Below are 21,022 nucleotides of genomic sequence, written 5' to 3'. Positions count from 1 at the left end.
TGGAGGTGCAAGCATCATGATATGGGCATGTTTCTCCTACTATGGTGTTGGGCCTATTTATCGCATACCAGGGATCATGGATCAGTTTGCATATGTTAAAGCAACACCAAAGAGTTTTTTTACCTTAAAATAACGCTTCCAAAACAGTTTCAGTCGTTCATCCACTCTAAACAGGGTGAACAGCACTTTCACATTCGCTTTGCAGCCCTCTATCGGCCAAAACCGCACTAAAGAAGTTTCCAACCGTCGGGTAGCGGTCCTGTAGTCCGAGTGAATACTACAAAAACTTGCTTTACGGCAGACCTACAATCCAATCAGAGCCAGCTATGCCTCAGTATTTATGACAATGGACAATTACGCTTCTAACCTGTAGGGGGCGCAAAGAGCAAAAACTCTTTGGTGTTGCTTTAAAATACTTGAAGAGGTCATGTTGCCCTATGCTGAAGAGGACATGCCCTTGAAAAGGTTGTTTCAACAAGACAATGACCCAAAACACACTAGTAAACGGGCAAAGTCTTGGTTCCAAACCAACAAAATTAATGTTATGGAGTGGCCAGCCCAATCTCCAGACCTTAATCCAATTGAGAACTTGTGGGGTGATATCAAAAATGCTGTTTCTGAAGCAAAACCAAGAAATGTGAATGAATTGTGGAATGTTGTTAAAGAATCATGGAGTGGAATAACAGCTGAGAGGTGCCACAAGTTGGTTGACTCCATGCCACACAGATGTCAAGCAGTTTTAAAAAAACTGTGGTCATACAACTAAATATTAGTTAAGTGATTCACAGGATTGTTAAATCCCAGAAAAAAAATGTTTGTACAAAATAGTTTTGAGTTTGTACAGTCAAAGGTAGACACTGCTATTTTTTTGAACACACCCCTTTCAACTAATTTCCCAATTGCACAGCCTTAAGAGCGTGCATATCATGAATGCTGGGTCTTGTTTGTTTTCTGAGAATCTACTGAACCTACTGGTAACTTGTTTGCCACGTAGCAATAAAAAAATATACTAAAAACCTTGATTATTCTGGTTAGTCACATTGTACTGCTATTATTTTGAACAAGGCTTTGCATTTTATTTTTATATTATAGGCCCAACCTCTACATGTCTGTCTTTTGCAATAAAGATGTTAACATTCACATATGTTCACAACTATTCTCAAAACACACATTTTAGATCTAAGACAGAAAATCAAATCCTGGGGGAAATCACCACTGTTTGAAATTGCTTTCAAAGGAAGTCATTCCCTGCTTCTCACTTGCTGCTGAAAGATTTTACAATCATGCGAAAATTTGACTTCGGCGCACTCGGTTTAAAGCAGATTGCTCTTTTTCTAACATCATGCATCTGATCTATCAGCTCACTTTGTCTGTGTGAAGAATAACAAATCTTATAGTTATTATGTGCTGGAGGTCTTGTGAAATTAGAGATCAGCAAAAGCTTTGTGATAAAATCGAATCTCTTGCTGTTTCCCATCTTGACATGCGACAGCTTAATATATTAAATATATTAATATTACAGACTGCACGATATGAATTAGCCTGGAAAACATATATGGATTACATTGTCACAAAACAATTGACAAATATTTTAAAGGCTTGAAATAATTTAAACCTTTTATGACACCAAAGAAGACTGAGGATGCAATCTGTTTGCTGAAACATTATAATTGCTGTATTGTTTGGAATTAATTTTACAGTATGGTCCAAAAGTCTAAGACCACTGTTAATGCTTATTTTTTGCATTTTTCTTATAACAATAAAAAACTAATTTTCATGTATGCATTTGGCAGATGAATTTAAAGTGACACTTTGTAGTTTTTCAACCTTCATAATATATTTTGTGACCCTTGTGATGGTCCATCGACTTAAAATAGGTTGAATGACATGTCTACCATAGCCTGACGGGGTCTGTATCGCTTTTACTCGTACTTTTAAACTTGAGGTTTCGGGTAGTAACCCGATCACAAAACAAAAAACTACAAAAATCTGCTTTACGGCATACATCACTTCCTCAAATTCGGACGTGAGAGCGCAACTATTTATTTTTCTGATGTTTTTGTCATGGCCGAAGCAGCAACTAAGAAAAAGAAACCCTAGGTTTTGTCAGAGGAGACCAGAAAGAGAAAAGGGGAGAGTGACAGAATAAAAAAAAGGACGAGGATCAATTATATTGGGCCAGCGTTCATTCTTTTGTACTAGTAAGTAATGTTTTATTGCTTGCATATGTAAGTCCTGTCTGGTGCCCGAACACTATTTTTTTTACGTGAATTTTACTGTAGCTGAAAGTTCAGAGAGAGACTTATATCACGTGACACTGTGGCACCGTGGTGGTGTCATGGAACTAGGACACAGGCAAGCTGGGTTCAATTCCCCTTTAAGGCAATATTTTTTTAAATATAAACTTAAAACTGGCTTGTAAACGTGAGCTACGCGATCTTTTGGCGTTTGAAAAAAATAAAACCCATGAAATTATATTATATGAGACATGACATGCTGGAAGGCAAACTTTGTGACCTAAAGAGTTGTCTTCTTTTCCTTTGCGACAGTGCTGCGGCGCTTGTGGCCTCTAGGGGCGCTAGACGTGAAAAATACATGTCTAGCACCCCCTAGTGGCCAAAAAGTTCCACGGTGTGCCTTTAAGCAAGTCATTCCTTCCAAAAAAAAATTATAAACCACCCAGACAAATCTGAATGATTAAAAAAAGGCAAGTAAATAAAATAAGTTATCAAAATCTTGGAAAAACCGGCAGGATTTTCTGCTTTCCAACGCTGAAACCACGCCCACTCTTGGGAAAGTTTCTTTTAAAGGAACAGTATGTAAGAAATTTATATCAATTAATCATAAAATGGCCCTGATATGTCACTAGATATTAAGAAATCATTTTCATTTCAAATACTTATATAACTGCCAGTGGTCTGGCCAACTCAACTGATGTTTATGTTGTCATTTTGTGTATTGGCCACCAGTTGTGTGATTGCAGTACCAGTTTTAGCCACAAGTTTTGTGATTGCAGTACCAGTTTTGGCCACAATCCTACATACTGTTCCTTTAACTTTCAAATACCGATTGTTTCAGGGGCGCCCAAATAATCCCGAAAACAGAAATTTAGAAAAACTATTTAACGTGTAACTCCACAATTTAGTACTACACAATTATTATCAGCAAAACAATTTTGGAGTGAAAATTTGTATTGGAAACTATTGGACTGCATGCTTTTATTGACAAATTTATGCAACACTGTAAAAAAAATTGACCAAAAAAAGGGGTAAAGAGGCGGGACATGGGTGAAGCTTAGGTGGCTGGTTGCTGAAACCACATCCGCCTAGCTCGACTGTAGTGACAGCGGTGGTAGTTCACCCGTCACTCCAGTGGCCACGCCCTTAATTATGCAGAACTTTAATAAAATTAGACGGATGAGTTATAAAAAAATTAACCCCCCTCATGAAGGGGGCAAAATTAGCTATATAGACCAAAAACACCTTTTTTATTTGTTGTAAATATTATTTTCAATTGTAAAGTTGGGCATTTTAACATGCGGACTCCCTTTTGAGGCCAGCCTCTATTGGACGTTGATGAATTGTAGTTCCGTATTGGCTTCATAAGAGAGATCAGAAGGTTGCCCCTCTGCAAGACTTGTTGATCTTTGTTGAAAATGTTCCTATAGGCATCTCTTATTCAATGGAAACAATGCAATCTGACCTATTTAACGATGTCACATTTGCACCAAGTTGACTGATGATGGCGTCCAAGCTTTTGAATGTGGCCTCAGACATTTGGACCCACTGTAATTGTGAGCATAATGGCAGATTTAAATGGGAACAGTTAATACGAGCAGGTGCTTGCTGCAGTAGTGCGACAGCCTGCCAACCACAGATTGCACTTGTAAAACATAACATGCACTAAGAGACTTCACTGCAGTTCTGTTGGGAACAATAGCCGTGTTTGCACTATCGGGCTTCAAGCGGGCGTGCCAGTGCCTGCCGAGGCCTGTGGCGTTTGCATTGTCACTTCCGGGGCATGATCGTGCTTCACTGGTGCTTCGTTGGGGCTTAAGGCCCGGCTTTTCTGGCCCGCCGAATTCCTTGGGCCAGAGCGGGCTTCTCCGGGCTAGAGGAGTGGTAAAGGTCAAAGGCGGAGTTTATCTGAGTCTCTGGCAAGATGCGCATCCATCTGTCTGCAGATATAAAACTTTAAAAATAATCGGGATCACCAGTAATTTACTGTTTAACGGAAGATGCCTGCTATGTTTGTACTTCGGACTGAAGAAAATGATCTGCATATGTAAAAAACAAAAGACGCGTTACGACGCCGAACTCGCCATGCTAAGGATCCGGCGCACACCGCTACCGGTTCGGGAGAAGTTTATAAAGTTTCGGGCACAGAACAAAGTGTTTAAAGTGCAACAGTGCTGAGAAATTAAGGATGTGTGTTGGATCATCATTTCATCGTCCATGTATTAAAGAAGCGATCACTCGAGTCACGATGGTATCTACAGTCGGTGAGTTAATGCTACATAACGTTTGCATACAAAACACTTAAAATACGATACAAATAATGATTGCATTAGTGTTTTACATGGGTGTTTATTGTGTTTTTTGTGTTATATTGTCATCTCTGTTGAATTTTTTAGTCAGCCCTTAGAAAAAGTATGGTTTTATTATATTAGTCATAGCCATGCTTTCTGGCATTTTGGAGATTAATTTGACTCTTATATGAATGTAGCAAACTTTATATGTCGGTATACTGTATGTGTATTTACAAACCCTTTATACAAAACATCACATGATGTGCTGCTTTCTTTTGTGTCCGTTTTACAGAAAAATGCCAACGTAAAGCTTTCAGTTTGTCATCCAGGAGTTTTTATTTAGTATATGAGAGATGACACAGCAACAAATGCAAGAGCAGGAGATGAAACGAAGATGATGATGATGAGACGACAGGAGCCATGGATCTTAAAATCCGTCCGGAGGAGATGTCTTTAAATACACCTGTTTGTGCACTGATATAAACTTCATATGTAAATAAAGTACCGCGCTATTATTACTACGGCTGCTTGTCAGTTTATTGAAAATGTTCGCTTAATAAGGATCACATCTGAAACACAGAAACGGTATGCAACAAAATGGTAAATATAACCATCATTAACTTAACCACTGTAACATAGCTTTTTAAATACTTGTGTATATTCAGAGTTGATTCTTACATTTTCTAATGATTTCTCAAACGTTTTGAGATGCAAGTAAAGTGATTTTCAGTCCTATTCAGCTATTCGAGGCAGTTCTTTATAGACAAAAGTATTTATTAATTGACACATTATTGAAATAGCTATTAGACAGTTACCTTGTGTTTCATGTGATGCTCAACTATTAACGTTTTCATGATTAAAGATATCACACCTCTTATAATGTGTAAGTATGTTTACATCGCCATAGAACTATAATTACAAACTTAACGTTACATATTTAGACACACGTGCATATTTTAAAATAAGATTACTTTATATAAATGTAAAACTATGACTCGTGATATTCTTTAAAATATTGTGTATATAGTTTAATGGAACATTAGGTAGATGAACGCTTTATTTGTAATTATCCTACTTCATAAAGTTTACTATTGCTTATTGATCTGATATTGTCTCGTCGTGAGATCGCTTGTGTGCAGCCAACATAAACTTCAAGAGTAACACCGCGGATGGAGCAAACATCTCTATCTTCTCATCTTGGCTTTCACCGTGCAAACAGCCGCCTCAGTTATGTTCTTTATGTTTGTTGTATGATGATGCGATCTCACTCCCGTCTCCTGTCAGATTGAAGTAACTTCCTCACGGTAAAACAGGCGGAGTTGTGTGACGTTACATCCAGGTAGGCGTATTAAGGGCGGGTTTTCTGAAGCGCTGCGGCGCTATTGGCTTGACAATGCAAACGCGTTGTGATTTTGGCTACACAGCTGGAGGTCTGAGGCTATTGGCTCCGCGAGGCCCGTTTGAAGCCCTGGCTCGCAGAGGCCCGATAGTGCAACTGAGGCTAATGTTAATCGCGCACAGCTGCTCGATTTTAGGGAAACAATCATGGCCGACCTACAGCTGATTAAGTTGTGTTATTGTAACTTCAATAAATGACTTTAACCAAACATCATTTCACCAGTAAAATTTGGATTTATTTCATTTTAGATTTGAAAATTGTTACAAGGCAAAATGGCTGCAATCACAATATTTTGCCACTTAATTTACAGGGTTTTGTTTGACCTGTTTAAAAGTTGTTGGAAATTCAAGATTCAAATTGATCATAAATAGTATATTTTTTTCAGAAACAAAATAAAGTGTCCATACATACATACTTTATATATATCATTTAAGCTGCATTTCATCTCAAATTCAAATCGTTTAGCTGATATTTTCAGATAAGAAAAGTGTTAGTATGATAAAATGTAGTATGATGTTTTAAAGCTCTGAAGGACTGCCAATGCTCAAACCAGACCGCTGTTCAGTTAAATGCTTTCAGAGGGTTGTCGAAAGCCAGGGGTGCAGTTGCGTTTTGGCCGTGCACAAGAAAACAGATGCCAAAGTTGAGTACTAAAACCAGTGCTTAACATTTAAAGCAGGCAGACCGAAACATCTGTCAGTGGACTCCCATTCACACTCATGCCAGGAAACCGACTTTTACTTTTTGCAGTACCCAAACTGGAAAAATGCATACCGGATAAAAGATGAGACGATCATGTCCTAAATGTCCGAGCAACAGACCCTGAGAAATAAGAATTTGGGATTTTCAGGTGAAATCCAACAGCGAATTATTCCGACTCGAGTCTTTTGCCCAAACAGTTTGCAATATGCTACATGTGAGAATCTCATGAAACCTGTTGTGATCATGGCTCATTTAAATTTCAACCCAAAGTTAAATATTTCATACTCATGAGCATATTAAAATAGTTTTTGAAAGATTATTTTTGTGAAAATCAGAATATTTTTTCCACCAAATTCTTATTACTGTAAGGCATAACAAAACCTCATTAAACAATTGTTATAGTATTCAAAATCGAATGCAAATCACACCAGAAAATACAAAATTATTTAAGTATTTCTGTGTACGAGATCTGAATATATTGAAGACAATACCAAAAAGCAATACAATAGGGCTTAAATGGATAGTTAACCCAAAGAAATGAAAATTTTGTCATTATTTACTCTGTAAAGGAAGATATTTGTAATAAAACAGAAGCATCCTTGACTTCCACATTAGGAATAAAAACCACTATGGAAGTCAATGGTGCTCAAAAATGTGTTTAGCACAACAAAGAAATGAATACAGGTTTGTAACAACATAAGGGTGCGTAAATAATTACAGAACTTTTATTTTTGGGTGAACTATCCCTTTAAAACCATCATGTTATATGTGATGCATATGTAATAATATGGTTGTTTTAGAGCGAACTATGAATCAGATTCATGAGATTCGAACACATATAGCATCAGTTGGTGTAAACAAAGCAAAACATTCACCAAAATCGAAAACTAGATTTGATTTTTCATCAGCACAATGTGTACCTTAAAGATCTGCTGCATATCGTTCATGTCTTTACTTCACATTATTATTATTAAGCAACGAATTGAGCCGATTTGACTAACGTAACTAATGACAAAATGAAAAGTAACATTCCTGGTACTATAAAAGAATCCTGAGATTAATGACGTCATCGATCCGCGCCTCTTCCGGTTTAAAACAGACAGATTGGGATTGGCTCGGTCAAAAAGAATGACTGGTAAAGCTCAATGGTAAAAAAAAAACATAATCATTGTTTCATTCATGAGGACAAAAACTTGTTCGTTTAAATCAAAAATAAAATGATTAGTTATCTATATATCATAAAGAATACTACAAGCACCCCTTATTTAAAGTAACTTATATAATCATTGCTGACCAAAATGATCTTTTATGTCGGTTTTTACAAATAGGTCATTATAATACTCAACTGAAGATTAAAACAACATAAAATATTTTCTCTAGAACAAGAACGGTGCAATGCTAAGCACTGTACAGTTTTCTTTGTTGGATTTGTGAAGCACGACACTGAACAGTCATGGACTAAGCTCAGACAGATAGGTTTGAAGGCCGCAAAAACACATCCCTTTCTATTCAAATGCAGATCAAAAGAAGGCAAAACAGTGGAAGAGGTAAATGGTGTACCCACTGAACAATATCAGTGGGAAGTAGATGCTGTAAGCGAGCGTGATGCACCTCTCCACCCAGTGACAACAACCATAGAAGAGCATGAAACAGAGAACAAGCGTCCATGAGTCCACACAGATGGGGATGTTATGCCATCATCCCCCTTTTGCAACTCTGTGTGGGGTTCAATACGACACCCCCTTCCCTACACAGAACTATCAATTTGTCATAAACGTATACATCAGGGCAGCATTGTCACAGCTTCACAACTTCAAAAAGCAAGTGCTGATTTGTTTTCTGAACAAACACCCGCTTTTTACTTTTTCCACCCCTTGTAATGTCATATTTGTCTTTATCCCTATCCCCAAGGATTAGTTTGAGTACTATGAACCTGGCGGGCTGTGGGCATCTCCGTCAGGCCAAAGGGTGGCAGGTCGCCCCAGCGTAACGGCTTCTGTTACGGAGGGTGGCTGCAATTGCTCACTAACCAAGTTCTCATACTCGCTACTGTCCTCGTCATCCTCTTGGTCTTCCTGGCCGGTGGCCTGACGGTTCAGAGAATCCGAGCTGGAGCCGTCTCCGTTACCCAGGCCCAGACTGGGGGAAGGGTGGCCGGGGGAGCCGACGGCTTGGGGTCGAGGCAGCAATATAGCGCTTGGTGAGTCCGGAGGCAGCGTGGTGCTGTAAAGTGGTGGAGGTGAGGAGTTGACAGGTCTTTCTAAACTGGGCTCAATTGAGGGACTGGACAGCTCTGCTCGTGTCAGAGATAAGTGCGAGGGGTCGGGCAGGGCAGAGTCATCAGGAAGTGTGACAGATGTGTTGGTTGCCTCTTGGAGTCCTGTGGAGGAAATGAAGAAGGTATTAAAAGTGACAGTTTCCTCTTTTACAACAAGTAAGCGAGTAATGCAGCGCATACTTCTCTCTTCCTCGGCCTTATTGCGTTTCCTGAGAGCGATTTCCTCTTTGAGTTTGTTCACTTCCTCTTGGATTTTCTCTCTTACTCGTTCGCTTTGATCGACTTCACTACATACAGCCTGGAAGACAATGGGAGACAAAGTGCTTCAGTGGTGGTTTAACTACCAGGTTTATTTAAAGGGATAGTTCACCCAAAAATTTAGTTCTTCCTCATGTAGTTCCAAACTCATAAGACCTCCGTTCATCTTCGGAACACAGTTTAAGATGTTTTAGATTTAATCCGAGAGCTTTCTGACAATACCATTGAAAATGTATGTATGGTATACTGTCCATGTCCAAAAGATAATAAAAACATCATCAAAGTAGTTCATGTGACATCCGTGAGTCAGTTAGAATGTGTTGAAGCATCAAAAATGCATTTGGTCCAAAATTAACACAAAATACGACTTTATTCGGCATTGTCTTCTCTTCCGCGTCTGTCGTGAACCTCGTGCACAAGACTAAAGTCACGTGACTGCAGTGACGCGGCTAACGTGTTCTCCTCAGACATGTTTGCGAAGTTTTTGCAAACTTACAGCGTGCATCTCCCTCAGATTGAAACGCACAAAAAAAAGTTGGGGCGCACCAGATAACACGTCAGCCGTGACTTTAGTCTCGTGCACGCGGTTCACAACAGAACCGGAATTAGAAGACAATGCTGAATAAAGTCGTAATTTTTGTTATTTTTGGACCAAAATGTATTTTCGATGCTTCAACACATTGATGTCACATGGACTACTTGATGATGTTGTTATTACCTTTCTGGACATGGACAGTATACCGTACATACATTTTCAATGGAGGGTCAGAAAGCTCTCAGACTAAATCTAAAACATCTTAAACTGTGTTCTGAAGATGAACGGAGGTCTTACGAGTTTGGAACTATATGATGGTGAGCCATTAATGACATTATTTTCATTTTTGGGGAAACTATCCTTTTAAGGCAAGACTCAAATTTAACAGTTGAAATGATTTGAAAGTTCAGAAGCAATGCAAAGTTATAACTCACCTGTACTCTTTCTTGAAGAGCACTGTACACCTGAAAAATAGCTCGGATGTCTTTCATCACCCCATCTTTATCAAAGAACTCTGCCCTATTATTTGAAAGTAATTTTATTAGTAAACATTTATTATTATTAAATGGTTAATTTAAATGTGACCCTGCTTGTGAAAGCCAAACTATAGTCAAATTGTTTGTTTTACTGCTAAAATTATTCTACATAATATAAATACAGTTCTGTGAAAATATAACCTTCATCCTATATTAAATATTGACTGAGTAAAGTCATATTCTAGTTTAAAATCAATGTGAAATCAGTGACTGAAATCAAACTTTCATGCAGCTCATCTCATAAATAGATTATGAGACTTTAGCCTGGATTTCACAGACAGGGTCATATGACAAGTCTGCTAAAAGAGTTACACTGCTGTCAGTAATTCTCACCCATGGTCTTTAATGACACTGGCGTAGTTTTTGGAAGTGTTTGGTACAGAAGAGACTTTATATTCCTGTTGACTGGTGTTGCCCAGGTTTGGGATACTTAGAGATATCCGCTGATTATACCTGCTGGGGTACAGAACCAAATCCACAAAAAAAACATTATTAGCATTTTGAAATTATGCACTACTATAAACATCTTCGCTTAAACAGATTATGTAATTTTCCTGTAACTCTACTGGTCAAACATAGCAACACCATGGTCATGGGTTTGTTTACCAGGGAATGCACAAACTGTTCAGCTTTTAGTCACTGCAAGTCTCTTTAGGTAAAAGTGTGTGACAAACGCAAGTAAATGATTTATAGTTTAGTTTTTAATTATGGAGATAATAATGTAGATTTATTAATCTAATAACCTAAACCTTGCAACTTGTACCCTAAATAATGACACAGCAATGATTTTAATTGCAGGTACAAAACATTATTTTATATTATTTTAAAAATTTGGTACTTATTTCATACATCACAAGATGTTACAGCCTATAATAATATAAGATTTTCTGTAAAAAGTGAAAAAAAAAAAATGACTTTGGATACCAAATGTACCTGGAATTATATAATCATCCATATAAGCTACTGTTCAAATGTTTAGGTTTAGATTACTAAATTATTTCTCAAAATCATCATTTAAAGGTCATGCTTAAATGTTTAGACAATAATATAACTTTGCCAACATCTGAATTAATTTTAGTACCGAAAATGAAAATAAATGTTTTTGAAATAGAAAGTTGATAGAATTATGAAAAAAGCAGCCAATAAGACAGTTTCATCGGACGCACGTGCGGTGACGTAATACACATCTGGTCTGAACTTTACTTCCGGTTTCAGTTTTTTTTAATGATCTGACTAGTTGCTAAACTGAACTCTTGAACAAATACCTCGTCGAAAATAACAAATGTTTTGGTTTCCTAGGAAATCTATGTGTTGTTTACTTTGCTTGTTATATAAATAAACTATGTTTAAAGTACTTTGTTGTTATTTATTCTTAGCGGAGTTTACTGGAAGTTATGTGTTGACCACGAAAGCAGCTTGTTTACGTTGTTACTGCTGAACAGTGTTGGGGAAAGTTACTTTTAAAAGTAATGCATTACAATATTAAGTTATATATTAATTCCGTTACTTAGTTACTTTTCATGGAAAGTAATACTTGCGTTACTTTGCATCACTTTTTCTTACTTGGCTGAGGCTTGATCTTTCTATACGTAATTCTATATGTTCAGTTTAATTCAGTACATTATTGTTTTTAAATTAAATTAATAAAAATTAAAAGTAACTCAAATATTAATGTGTACATTTACAAAGTAATGTGTTACTTTACTGGTTGCATCAGAAAAGTAATATTGTTACGTAATGCACGTTACTTGTAATGCATTACCCCCAACACTGCTGCTGAAACCGTCTGTAGGAGCCCCCCCAAAAATGGGGATTCCTTTAATACTGTTAAAAAAATCTTTTTTTTTAAAAAGCTGCTTATTAAAGGGATAAATCACCAAAAAATGAAAATTCTGTCATCATTTATTCAATCTGATGTAGTTACAAATCCGCATAAATTTCTTTGTTTTGATGAACACAAAGGAAGATATTTTGAGAAATGTTTGCAACCAAACTGTTCATGGACCCAATTCACTTCCATAGTAGGAAAAAATAATACTATGGAAGTAAATGGGGTCCACAAAAAAAAACAAAGAAATTTATACAGGTTTGTAACAACATGAGAGTGAGTAAATGATGACAGAATTATCATTTTTGGGTGAAGTATCCCTTTAAAAGACGTATTTAAAAAAATATAGGCAAAGGGTGGATACTCCCAGAAAGAATATACCATAGTTTGATTAATTTTGGAGTTATATAGTCACAACGTATTTCCCATAGTTACACTTTACTAGTTACACTAGGTTATTTAATGTTTAATAGATTAATTTATTATTATTTTATAATTATAAATTAACAAATTTCCATAAACTTCTTTTTCTAATATTAGTTGAAAAAAACTCAATAACTCAAACAAACCTATGACAATTCTGTTCAGTTTTAATAGCTTTAATCAAACATCATCTACGTACTTTCTGTTAGGCCTGAAGAGCACATACTCCAGAGCATGTGTGGAACTATTGGCTGTGGAGATGAAGCTGAAGAGGAGGAAGACGAGATCTGGGATGCCAAGTATATGAGTAAGCTGCTTATGGATCACCTGCTCTCTAAATGACATCTGCTGCTGGGTGTTGCGTCGAAACCGGTACCAGCCGATAACATTCTGCACAGAAAGAAAGAAGAAGATCAGCATGGTTGTATAGTTCCTGTATAGCTCATTGGTAGAGCACTGCGTTAGCAGCGCAAAAGATCATGGGTTCGAAACTAGGAAACATACATACTGATAAAAATAAACCTTGTAATGCACTGTAAGATGCCTCGACTAAAAGCATTTGCCATTTTTCCAAAAATAGTGTTTATTAGAGGTCTTCATGGGTCCATTGGATATGAAAACCAGAGATCTGACCCGAGCGGGTTCGGGTCTAAATGTTTCATGCGTGCCTTGGACACGGGTCGGGTATAATAATCTTGCGTGTGTGCATCAATGTCTTTTTCCAACCCCTCCTCTGTTTGCCAAGACTGTTTGTGACATTGTGTGGTGGCAGTAGGTACATTTTTGTTTAGCCAGACCTGTCAATCAATTTTACATGTACATTTTAGCGCTTTCCTTGGTATCGTTGTCAGATAGCAAATAAAAAAATGAAGCAGCGGGCCAAATTGGTTGAGAGGCCACCGGAGTTTCTTTCTCTCTGTCTGACTGGTGCGTGCAGGGTTGCAGACTCCACACACGTCCTTGCCGTTTACATTCTGGTCCAGTGGGGTTAACAAAATGCCATTGGTTCAGGTCGGACTCTGGTCTAATTTTCTCTTGGTTGTCTCAGATCAAGTCTTTCTTTAAGAAAATTATTTATACACGTCGAGTTCAGGTTAAAATCATTTCAGGTCGGGTACATTTCTTTGGACCCGAGAAGACCTCCATTGTATATACATGCACTGCTTACTTTTCTTCTGTCTTTGAGGATTCTGTCAAGACTTTCTTCATTGACATTACCTGCATAGTCATAAAAGCTGAAACATACAAAGTCATTTTCATTCAGTTACAGGTAAACAGTTTATTATTAACAGTATTTAATTTATTTATAAGTATACTGAATCCAAGTCCTCATACTGAAAGTTCTTACCTAAACAGTTGTGCACAAGGTTCATGATTATGTACCTCTGAAAGACATGTAGAACAAATCATTAAATCACATTCATTGTTTTAATTGATCAAAAATAGCCCAAAATCTGATCAATCTGTGCTATGCCATTCAAAATGTCCACAAGTATGTTGACAATTTTGAACCAGTCTGTAAAAACCAAGCTAAAGTCAGTTTTTGTGATCAACTACTTCCTACATAATTCATCATACATAATGTAAAAAACAGTCTGTGTAAATATAACCAGAGTAAGGCCATGTCAAAGATTGGAAATCAATGTGAAAACAACAGTGGTTTAATACACTGACATTAACACTTTTTTTGTGATTTTTGTGAAATTCATCACACTTTAGCTAAGCATGTCTTGTAACAGTGTTGAAGTCGAACAGCTGGGTGGCTTATCAGGTTGTTGACAACCAATCTTTTTAATACCTCCTCCATCTAACAAAACACTGCTCTTTTAGACAGTGATGTCATATGCTCTGTCTTGCATCAGACCCTGTGAGTAGGACATGCCATATCTTGTACTGATAAAGACCCTTGTGTTTCCAGTTATCACACACTTTGGAAAGTTTATTCACTATAGACTACACAGCCAAAAATATTATGTCTCTGCCCTAAGCCTGCTATAAAGTGTGGTTTCAAGATTACATGCATCCTAATGATAAACTATCAAGGTTTTAAACAATGTGGTCACCGGGGACATCAGATTTTGTCAATAGCTTTGGCACACCTTAAAGTAAGCAAAATTGGTTTTACCTATTACATTGAGGAATTCTGAGCTACCGATGTGTGAGTCACTGATGCTTAAAGTCTCCTCTTGTCTAACTTCTCCCAACAGGAAGCCCTCCTAGAGGAGTCAATAAACAAACATTATTGTCTGGCTTTACCATAACTGCTGCATTTGAATGGCTATAATAAAATCTTATTTGTCAAAATTAAAAAAAATACTTAATTTTATAAACACTGTGACACTGCCATGACAAAAGTGCAAAAAAATGCTGTTTTCAAGGAAGGCAAACCCAAACACACTATTGCAGTTTAAATGTTTGTCTGTTTTCAATCTGGATTAAAACATCTGCTAAATACTTTTTAGCATGCATATTTCTTTTTATATTTTACATTTACAATTCATGCATTAAATGGTTTAATCCAAACCAACTTCTGTGCATTCAAAGTAGATTTTTATCACATAATATATTTTTTTTTATCTTTTTTTAACCTTTGCATTGCTGGCACAATGCTATACCACTGAACTAAACTTGCATTTTGCAATTTAAATAAAACAGTTTATAAAGAGGATCTACACTAGTATGAAAAGCCCACATCTAAATGTCAAAGATTTTGATAGATCTGCCATAAACAAGCTTGCACCAAAACTAGGACAGCATTCAGTCATATATTATTATTAAAATAATACCTACAAACAGGTTCAAAACAAGTAACCAGCCCAAAACAACTATGTAAAGACTTCATGATCAAATGGCACATCACGCGCTTACAAATGCCTCAACTTTCAGTGCAGTTACTTCAATAATCACAAAATTATCATTATCACATTAAGCAGAGGCTAAAGATAAAATATACATTTTATATACGATAAAATATGTGCTGTCTGACGTTGACGTTACTCGTTATTTTAGTTTGCACTTGACAGTTGTTGCTGACAAACAAGTTAGCCGGTCAGCTAATGTGACAGACGTCCTGTTTCCTTTAACAGGACCTAACCGACGTATAAATCATTAAAAGCCACTTATGATTATAAATGCATTAAAAATAGGAAACAAACAGCAATTAAACGGCAATGCCACTTTCTGACAATCTTGTAAATACTGTCAGCTTTGCATTTTGCTAGCTGTCATCAGGACTGTGTCACTACACCTAGTGAGTTGTCTACATAGACGTCATGTCTGGGAAATATTCCGCATTCCAAGACATTTCAAGTTGACCTAATATACCCAAGAATGCTGCGGACACACAACACTCTTAAAAGCTAATAACTTGGACTTTCAAACGTTTCAAAGCGCTTATGTTTATTTAAAATAGTGTCTAGATAGGCAGCTCACTAGGTTTTGAGACACAGCCGCTGTGAAGCCACACCAGGAAGATGACACCGGGGAATGAATAAATTTTGATTTGATGGATTAAACCGCTCACTTTTTCAATATGCGATCGTGTCAGCAAACATTTACGCACAAAGACAGTTGTCAGAGTACTTACATGGTCGGAATTGCTGTTGGCACTGTGAAAACACACAGAACTAAAAGTATAACCCGAAATCGACGCCGCCATGATGGAAACATACGCGCCGATCCCACAATCCTTTGCGCCTGCACTGTACATCAGCCAGAAGAGACCTGCATATTCATAAACAATCCCTGTTGAGTTTATTGAGGTGATGGTCCTGACCCTATATGACTTATATTACTAATACTACTAATAATAATAAAAAAAGAAAAAATAGGGTACATTTTTATACTAACAAAGATTAATACGTTGCTTTTGAATGTGTTATAATTTTTTATGTGTTATGATTTTGACTTAATACTTACATAAGGGTCAATTTAATACATCAGAATTACGTGTTTTTTCCAAATTGTTACTCTTTACCATCTGCATATAATATTATGTATCACTGTATTATTAAAAATATAACAGTGATGCTAACATTTCTTTTTCGAAATTTTTATATGCTGTTATTTATTTATTTTTTACGTTTATTACTCATTGATACCTTACTTTAAAAAAAGATATGTAATATTGTTCTTGCTCAGTGTGCTTTTGGTAACACTTTTATTTTAAAGTGTTGTTGAGGTCACATCGCGCGTCATGTATACGTCACCGGATGTTGTTGAGGTGAAATATGGATCCGTCAGTGAGCACACATGGGTCAGAGGACTGCAGTCTGCAGAGTACTGAAACGGATGATGATTTTGCTCCATCAAAACTCGGGACAAAGGAGTAGTAAGTTATATTAGTTAACACAAGTTAGTTCTGTTATTAGTCGGACTTATGTGGCAGAGAAGAACTCCACATAGGGGGTTAAGTTTAGGCTTTTGCTTCTGTTTTACTATAACGTTACGTGCATAATTAATTATCTTGCTGGATAGAAAGTTAATTGTTAGATGTGTGGATGTTTAGGTGTCATCTACTCAGGGCAGTTACCACTATAGACAATGAGGAGGACATGTCCTTCTACTTTGGAAGACATTTAGGAAAGTGCATTTGTTGGACTATGTTCACTTGTTATAGTTTTCTAATTGGTATGAATTATGAAAACATATTTCTAAGTATTTTAATCAACAAATTTTTAACGAATAAACACATTTTTACCACATTTTACATTTTTCAATTCCTTTCATTGAAGCTGGGATGAGTCTTATAAAAGGGAGTTGCAGACTTACAAAGATATTGGAGATGTTGGAGAAATATGGTGAGTTTGTTTTTGTTTCTTTCATGTTGTGTTTTAATTACAACTTTGATTAAACAACTTCTGGTCAGATGAAAAGTCAATTTTATTTCGCAACATTTAGGTTTGGTGAGGAAAGCATGGACAGAGTGATCAGATGGATGGAAGCTGAAAATATTCCGAAGAATGCTTCCATACTTGACATTGGGACTGGAAATGGAATCTTCCTTATGGAGCTGGCAAGTCAAGATTTTTATGTGTCACAGTATTTAATTTATATTTTTATATAATGACTGTAATAAAAATTGTTTTAAATGAATCTCCAAAGGCCAAGAATGGTTACTCAAATCTTACTGGGATCGACTATTCCAAGACTGCTGTAGAGCTTACCACAAATATTCTTAAAGAGGAAGGTTTAAAAAATATAAACATTCAGGTAGGGGAGACAACTTTTTTTTACAAAAAAAAAATAAAATACTTTGTAACACTTTCTAAGTCGCTTTGGATAAAAGCTTTACATTACAGAAGCATTGCCTGCGATATACAACGCAAACAAATAGCAGTGCCTTGAAATTACAAGTACATTTATTAGGAATATAACAGATGGATTTTCTCATTTCTGAATATTTTATACTTCAGGTTGAAGATTTCCTGAACCCCAGTGCAGAAATGAAGAATTTTGATATATGTATAGATAAAGGTACATTTGATGCCATTAGCTTGAGCCCAGAGGACAGGGAAGAAGCAAAGAAGCGCTATGTGGGGTCTTTAAGAACTGTTCTGCATCCAGAGGGTTTCTTCATTGTCACTTCCTGTAACTGGACCAAAGAGCAGCTGCTGCAGATCTTCAGACCTGGTACAGAAGCTAAACATTTTTTTTTATACCATTCTATAATGATTTTCTCTTAAAAATTGTAATAAAGATGTGTTTCCTGCAGGCTTTGAGTTGGTAAAAGAACTGCCTACACCTCGTTTTCAGTTTGGTGGTATGACTGGAAATAGTGTGACAGCTTTGGTGTTTAAACAAATTAATCCTCAAATTTAGCAAGGAAGCAAATGAAACCTGTTGTGATGCAAATGGTAAATCTATTATTGTATAATATATGTATTTGTCTCATAGACACTTTTTGTATCAGTGCTATCATTTTATAATGAATACTTGAACATTTCTCATTGGGTGTGTTTGAATTATTTTCTATTTAAAACCTTGATGTAATCGCAACCTATAACTCAACTTCATTTAAATTTGATTGGCGTAATAGATTACCATATTAATAGTGCAATAAGTCATAGTGACATCTTAATATCATGATCAATGACTGTGAAGTGACAAGCTCAGTCTCATTATTAAGGATTGTTTATACTAAAAACTTTGAGTAATTACATTCATTTGACATTGCATACAAACAGTTATGTACAAACCATGTCCCCAATTATATCTCCTAACAGAAGGTTTTAGCATTAAATAACATAAATAATAATCTTTAAATATTAAACGTTATTGTATTTTGTTCTGAAAGGATCGGACATACGACCAAATAAACATCAAACTTGTTATATACAGCAGTGTTTCCCAATCTAGTCCTATGTGGCACCCCTCCCAGGACGTTTTAGATGTCTCCCTATATAAAACACCTGGGGTCTCATTTATAAAACTGTTCGTAGGATCCTTACAAAAATATTAAGACTTATAAAACAAAGTAATGTTCCCTTTATAAATCACAGATCATCTGCAAGTGTGCGTACATGAATCATCCTCAGATCCCACCGTTGAAGCCCATTATCCCGACAAGTTTGTTTTTGTATAGATCACAACCTTTGCATGGGAACTGCCGTACGCACGTTTCCAGCCCTGTTTTGTGTGTACGCACGCTTTATAAATGAGACCCCTGATTTCCAACACTCTGGGAGAAAGCTCATAAGATAAATCAGGTGTTCTCAGGAGAGATCTAAAGGGTTCCCATGGGTCATGAAATTTCTGGAATATCATGGAATTTTAAAAGGTCTTTTCCAGACATTGAAATTCAGGTTATTGTATATTTCTTTTGTCGAAGTCATTGAATATCAGGAATTTTTGTTTGTTGTTTTAAATTTTAGTTTCTATTTATCAAAATATAATCCGCTTGTCCCATTTTTCACGTATGGAATACCATTTTCCAGGTCCCAGTCTCTGCTGACTACAATTTAAACAGCTGTATGTTGCCACTTTTTAATACTTTCAGGCATTTTAGCTAAATTTGATAAACTCACGGTGTACACTACATTATCTAGGCTCACGGCATAGGTCATGGAAAATCAGCTTTTTAATCAGAAAAGTCAGGGAATTTGACTGGGAATTCCTGGATCTAATTCTTGGATCTGCTGCGTAGGACTGGATTGGGAAAAGCTCATATACAGTACAGCATACAAAATATTCTTAGAATATACAGTAAAGCATACAAAATATTTTTAGAGAGTTTTAGTACCAAACCTGTAACCTGGTGTTGTGTACCGTGTGTGACACATGAGGGTAGTATTGAGTTAAAATCGGTGACTAGATTATTCCTAGGGTATTTTCAGACTAATGGATTTGTGTGGTAGCCTATAGACATTTAGTTTCATTTCAGACTTATGTTTTTTATATTGTTTTTTAATTTAAATAATTTATAATATCAATTTCAAAATTCATAGTATTCCAAACACAATGAAGAAAATGTTCAAGCTTACTAAACATGCTGTGAACATACACAGTGAACAAACAGATAAACTGCACCAGAGATGAACCAATTAATGACTCAGTGTTAGAAACCGAGACAGGCATGGGAGGTAGAGAGATAAACAAAGACCTGCCAAATTAACTCACCCCAAACTGAAGGGGTCAACTGTCCATTCAGTGCTGTATACATGCTCAAAGAATATTTAGTACTCCCTACACAATTTATATACAGTATTGTTATTATGTGTATTGATTGTCTGTTCTGCTCTCAGAATTGTATATGAATGTGCTTAGTCAATATAGATGTACTTTATTTTTATTACTGTAAAATGTTTGATTCCAGTCAGTGAAATAAAAAGAAACATTTCAAATCAATAATAATTTTATATTTTCAAACAAAGGTTGTGTAAAAATTCACTTATAAAACGGGCAGTTCTGGTTGTTCATTCTGATTGGTTGAAAAGCGTTCTAAGCCATGATCAAATACCCTGGCAACCCCAAGGTTCAGACCGCATTACATAAGTATTACTGCGCCACTGTTGCTGCATACTGATTTATGAAAATAAACACAACAGTCTTTAATCATATTTTTTATTTGTCTATAATTGCACAATTAATGGCGATATCCAGATAAATGTCAATAAATATTGTTGAGTAATCTCATTAATAAAGAAAAAACGCTCGCTGAGGAATTTCTACCTCAAATTCATATTTCCGCTATCCACTGGGTGGCGATCTAACCCAACTAAAACCCTGACGCATTCACTCAACACTAAAAACACCGTGTTTGGATCAGGCTCTGAATCCGGGCTGCGTTCAGCCCCGACAGAACGTTGCACAAAGTTTATTAAACTGAAACGGTGATGCATTGAACATCCTGTTGTGATGACGCAAGAGTTGTGTTCTTTTTTAAATGTTTCTGAAGCCTGATGAAATCGTTATAAATGTGTGTTTAATACTGTAAAATACCCTCGATGTTACAGTCACTGACCTTGCCGTCCAGAATGAAAGACAACATTCCAACTTGAACCCATTGAGAGAGCTGTCTCTTTACTATCGCGTGGT

General features: G+C 36.4%; 2 protein-coding genes and 1 long non-coding RNA gene across 5 annotated transcripts; 2 read left to right on the top strand and 1 right to left on the bottom strand.

Moving 5' to 3' along the window:
* The first annotated feature begins 3,939 nt into the window (after positions 1-3,939).
* LOC141280944 (uncharacterized) lies at positions 3,940-5,046 on the top strand. The gene is made up of 2 exons (XR_012335293.1): positions 3,940-4,501; positions 4,821-5,046. It is a non-coding gene; the product is annotated as an uncharacterized lncRNA (long non-coding RNA).
* A 3,056-nt stretch (positions 5,047-8,102) lies between these two features.
* abraxas2 (abraxas 2, BRISC complex subunit) lies at positions 8,103-16,180 on the bottom strand. 2 transcript variants are annotated; one of them, XM_065288384.2, is made up of 9 exons: positions 16,074-16,180; positions 14,613-14,703; positions 13,836-13,872; positions 13,656-13,722; positions 12,687-12,877; positions 10,570-10,692; positions 10,135-10,219; positions 9,088-9,205; positions 8,103-9,009 (listed from the first exon to the last, which is right to left on the bottom strand). In XM_065288384.2, the coding sequence occupies exons 1-9, from the start codon at positions 16,143-16,145 to the stop codon at positions 8,555-8,557; spliced, it is 1,239 nt and encodes a 412-aa protein (XP_065144456.1). In that variant the 5' UTR covers positions 16,146-16,180; the 3' UTR covers positions 8,103-8,554. The 2 variants fall into 2 exon arrangements, with proteins under 2 accessions (XP_065144456.1, XP_065144457.1); XM_065288385.2 differs by having other exon boundaries at positions 10,570-10,689.
* Positions 16,181-16,680: 500 nt separating this feature from the next.
* Positions 16,681-18,431, top strand: eef1akmt2 (EEF1A lysine methyltransferase 2). 2 transcript variants are annotated; one of them, XM_065288800.2, is made up of 7 exons: positions 16,710-16,817; positions 16,995-17,116; positions 17,221-17,286; positions 17,387-17,501; positions 17,591-17,698; positions 17,902-18,118; positions 18,201-18,431. In XM_065288800.2, the coding sequence occupies exons 4-7, from the start codon at positions 17,403-17,405 to the stop codon at positions 18,305-18,307; spliced, it is 531 nt and encodes a 176-aa protein (XP_065144872.2). In that variant the 5' UTR covers positions 16,710-16,817; positions 16,995-17,116; positions 17,221-17,286; positions 17,387-17,402; the 3' UTR covers positions 18,308-18,431. The 2 variants fall into 2 exon arrangements, with proteins under 2 accessions (XP_065144871.2, XP_065144872.2); XM_065288799.2 differs by lacking the exon at positions 16,995-17,116 and having other exon boundaries at positions 16,681-16,817.
* The last annotated feature ends 2,591 nt before the right edge of the window (positions 18,432-21,022 follow it).

The sequence above is a fragment of the Paramisgurnus dabryanus genome, chromosome 17 (assembly GCF_030506205.2).
Source record: "Paramisgurnus dabryanus chromosome 17, PD_genome_1.1, whole genome shotgun sequence".
Taxonomy (NCBI): domain Eukaryota; kingdom Metazoa; phylum Chordata; class Actinopteri; order Cypriniformes; family Cobitidae; genus Paramisgurnus; species Paramisgurnus dabryanus.
The sequence above is the reverse complement of the archived record's forward strand: the minus strand, read 5'-3'. Positions and strand labels throughout refer to the sequence as shown.

Excerpts from the sequence above, each read along its gene's own strand:
- abraxas2 (XM_065288384.2), bottom strand. The coding sequence starts at position 16,145 with ATGGCGGCGTCGATTTCGGGTTATACTTTTAGTTCTGTGTGTTTTCAC. Across the intron at positions 12,878-13,655 it reads TCCTCAAAGACAGAAGAAAA|AATGTTATCGGCTGGTACCG; the intron begins GTAAGCAGTGCA and ends CTTTCTGTGCAG. Across the intron at positions 9,206-10,134 it reads CTCTTCAAGAAAGAGTACAG|GCTGTATGTAGTGAAGTCGA; the intron begins GTGAGTTATAAC and ends ATTGTCTTCCAG.
- eef1akmt2 (XM_065288799.2), top strand. The coding sequence starts at position 16,717 with ATGGATCCGTCAGTGAGCACACATGGGTCAGAGGACTGCAGTCTGCAG. Across the intron at positions 17,287-17,386 it reads GGAGATGTTGGAGAAATATG|GTTTGGTGAGGAAAGCATGG; the intron begins GTGAGTTTGTTT and ends CGCAACATTTAG. Across the intron at positions 17,699-17,901 it reads TAAAAAATATAAACATTCAG|GTTGAAGATTTCCTGAACCC; the intron begins GTAGGGGAGACA and ends TTTATACTTCAG.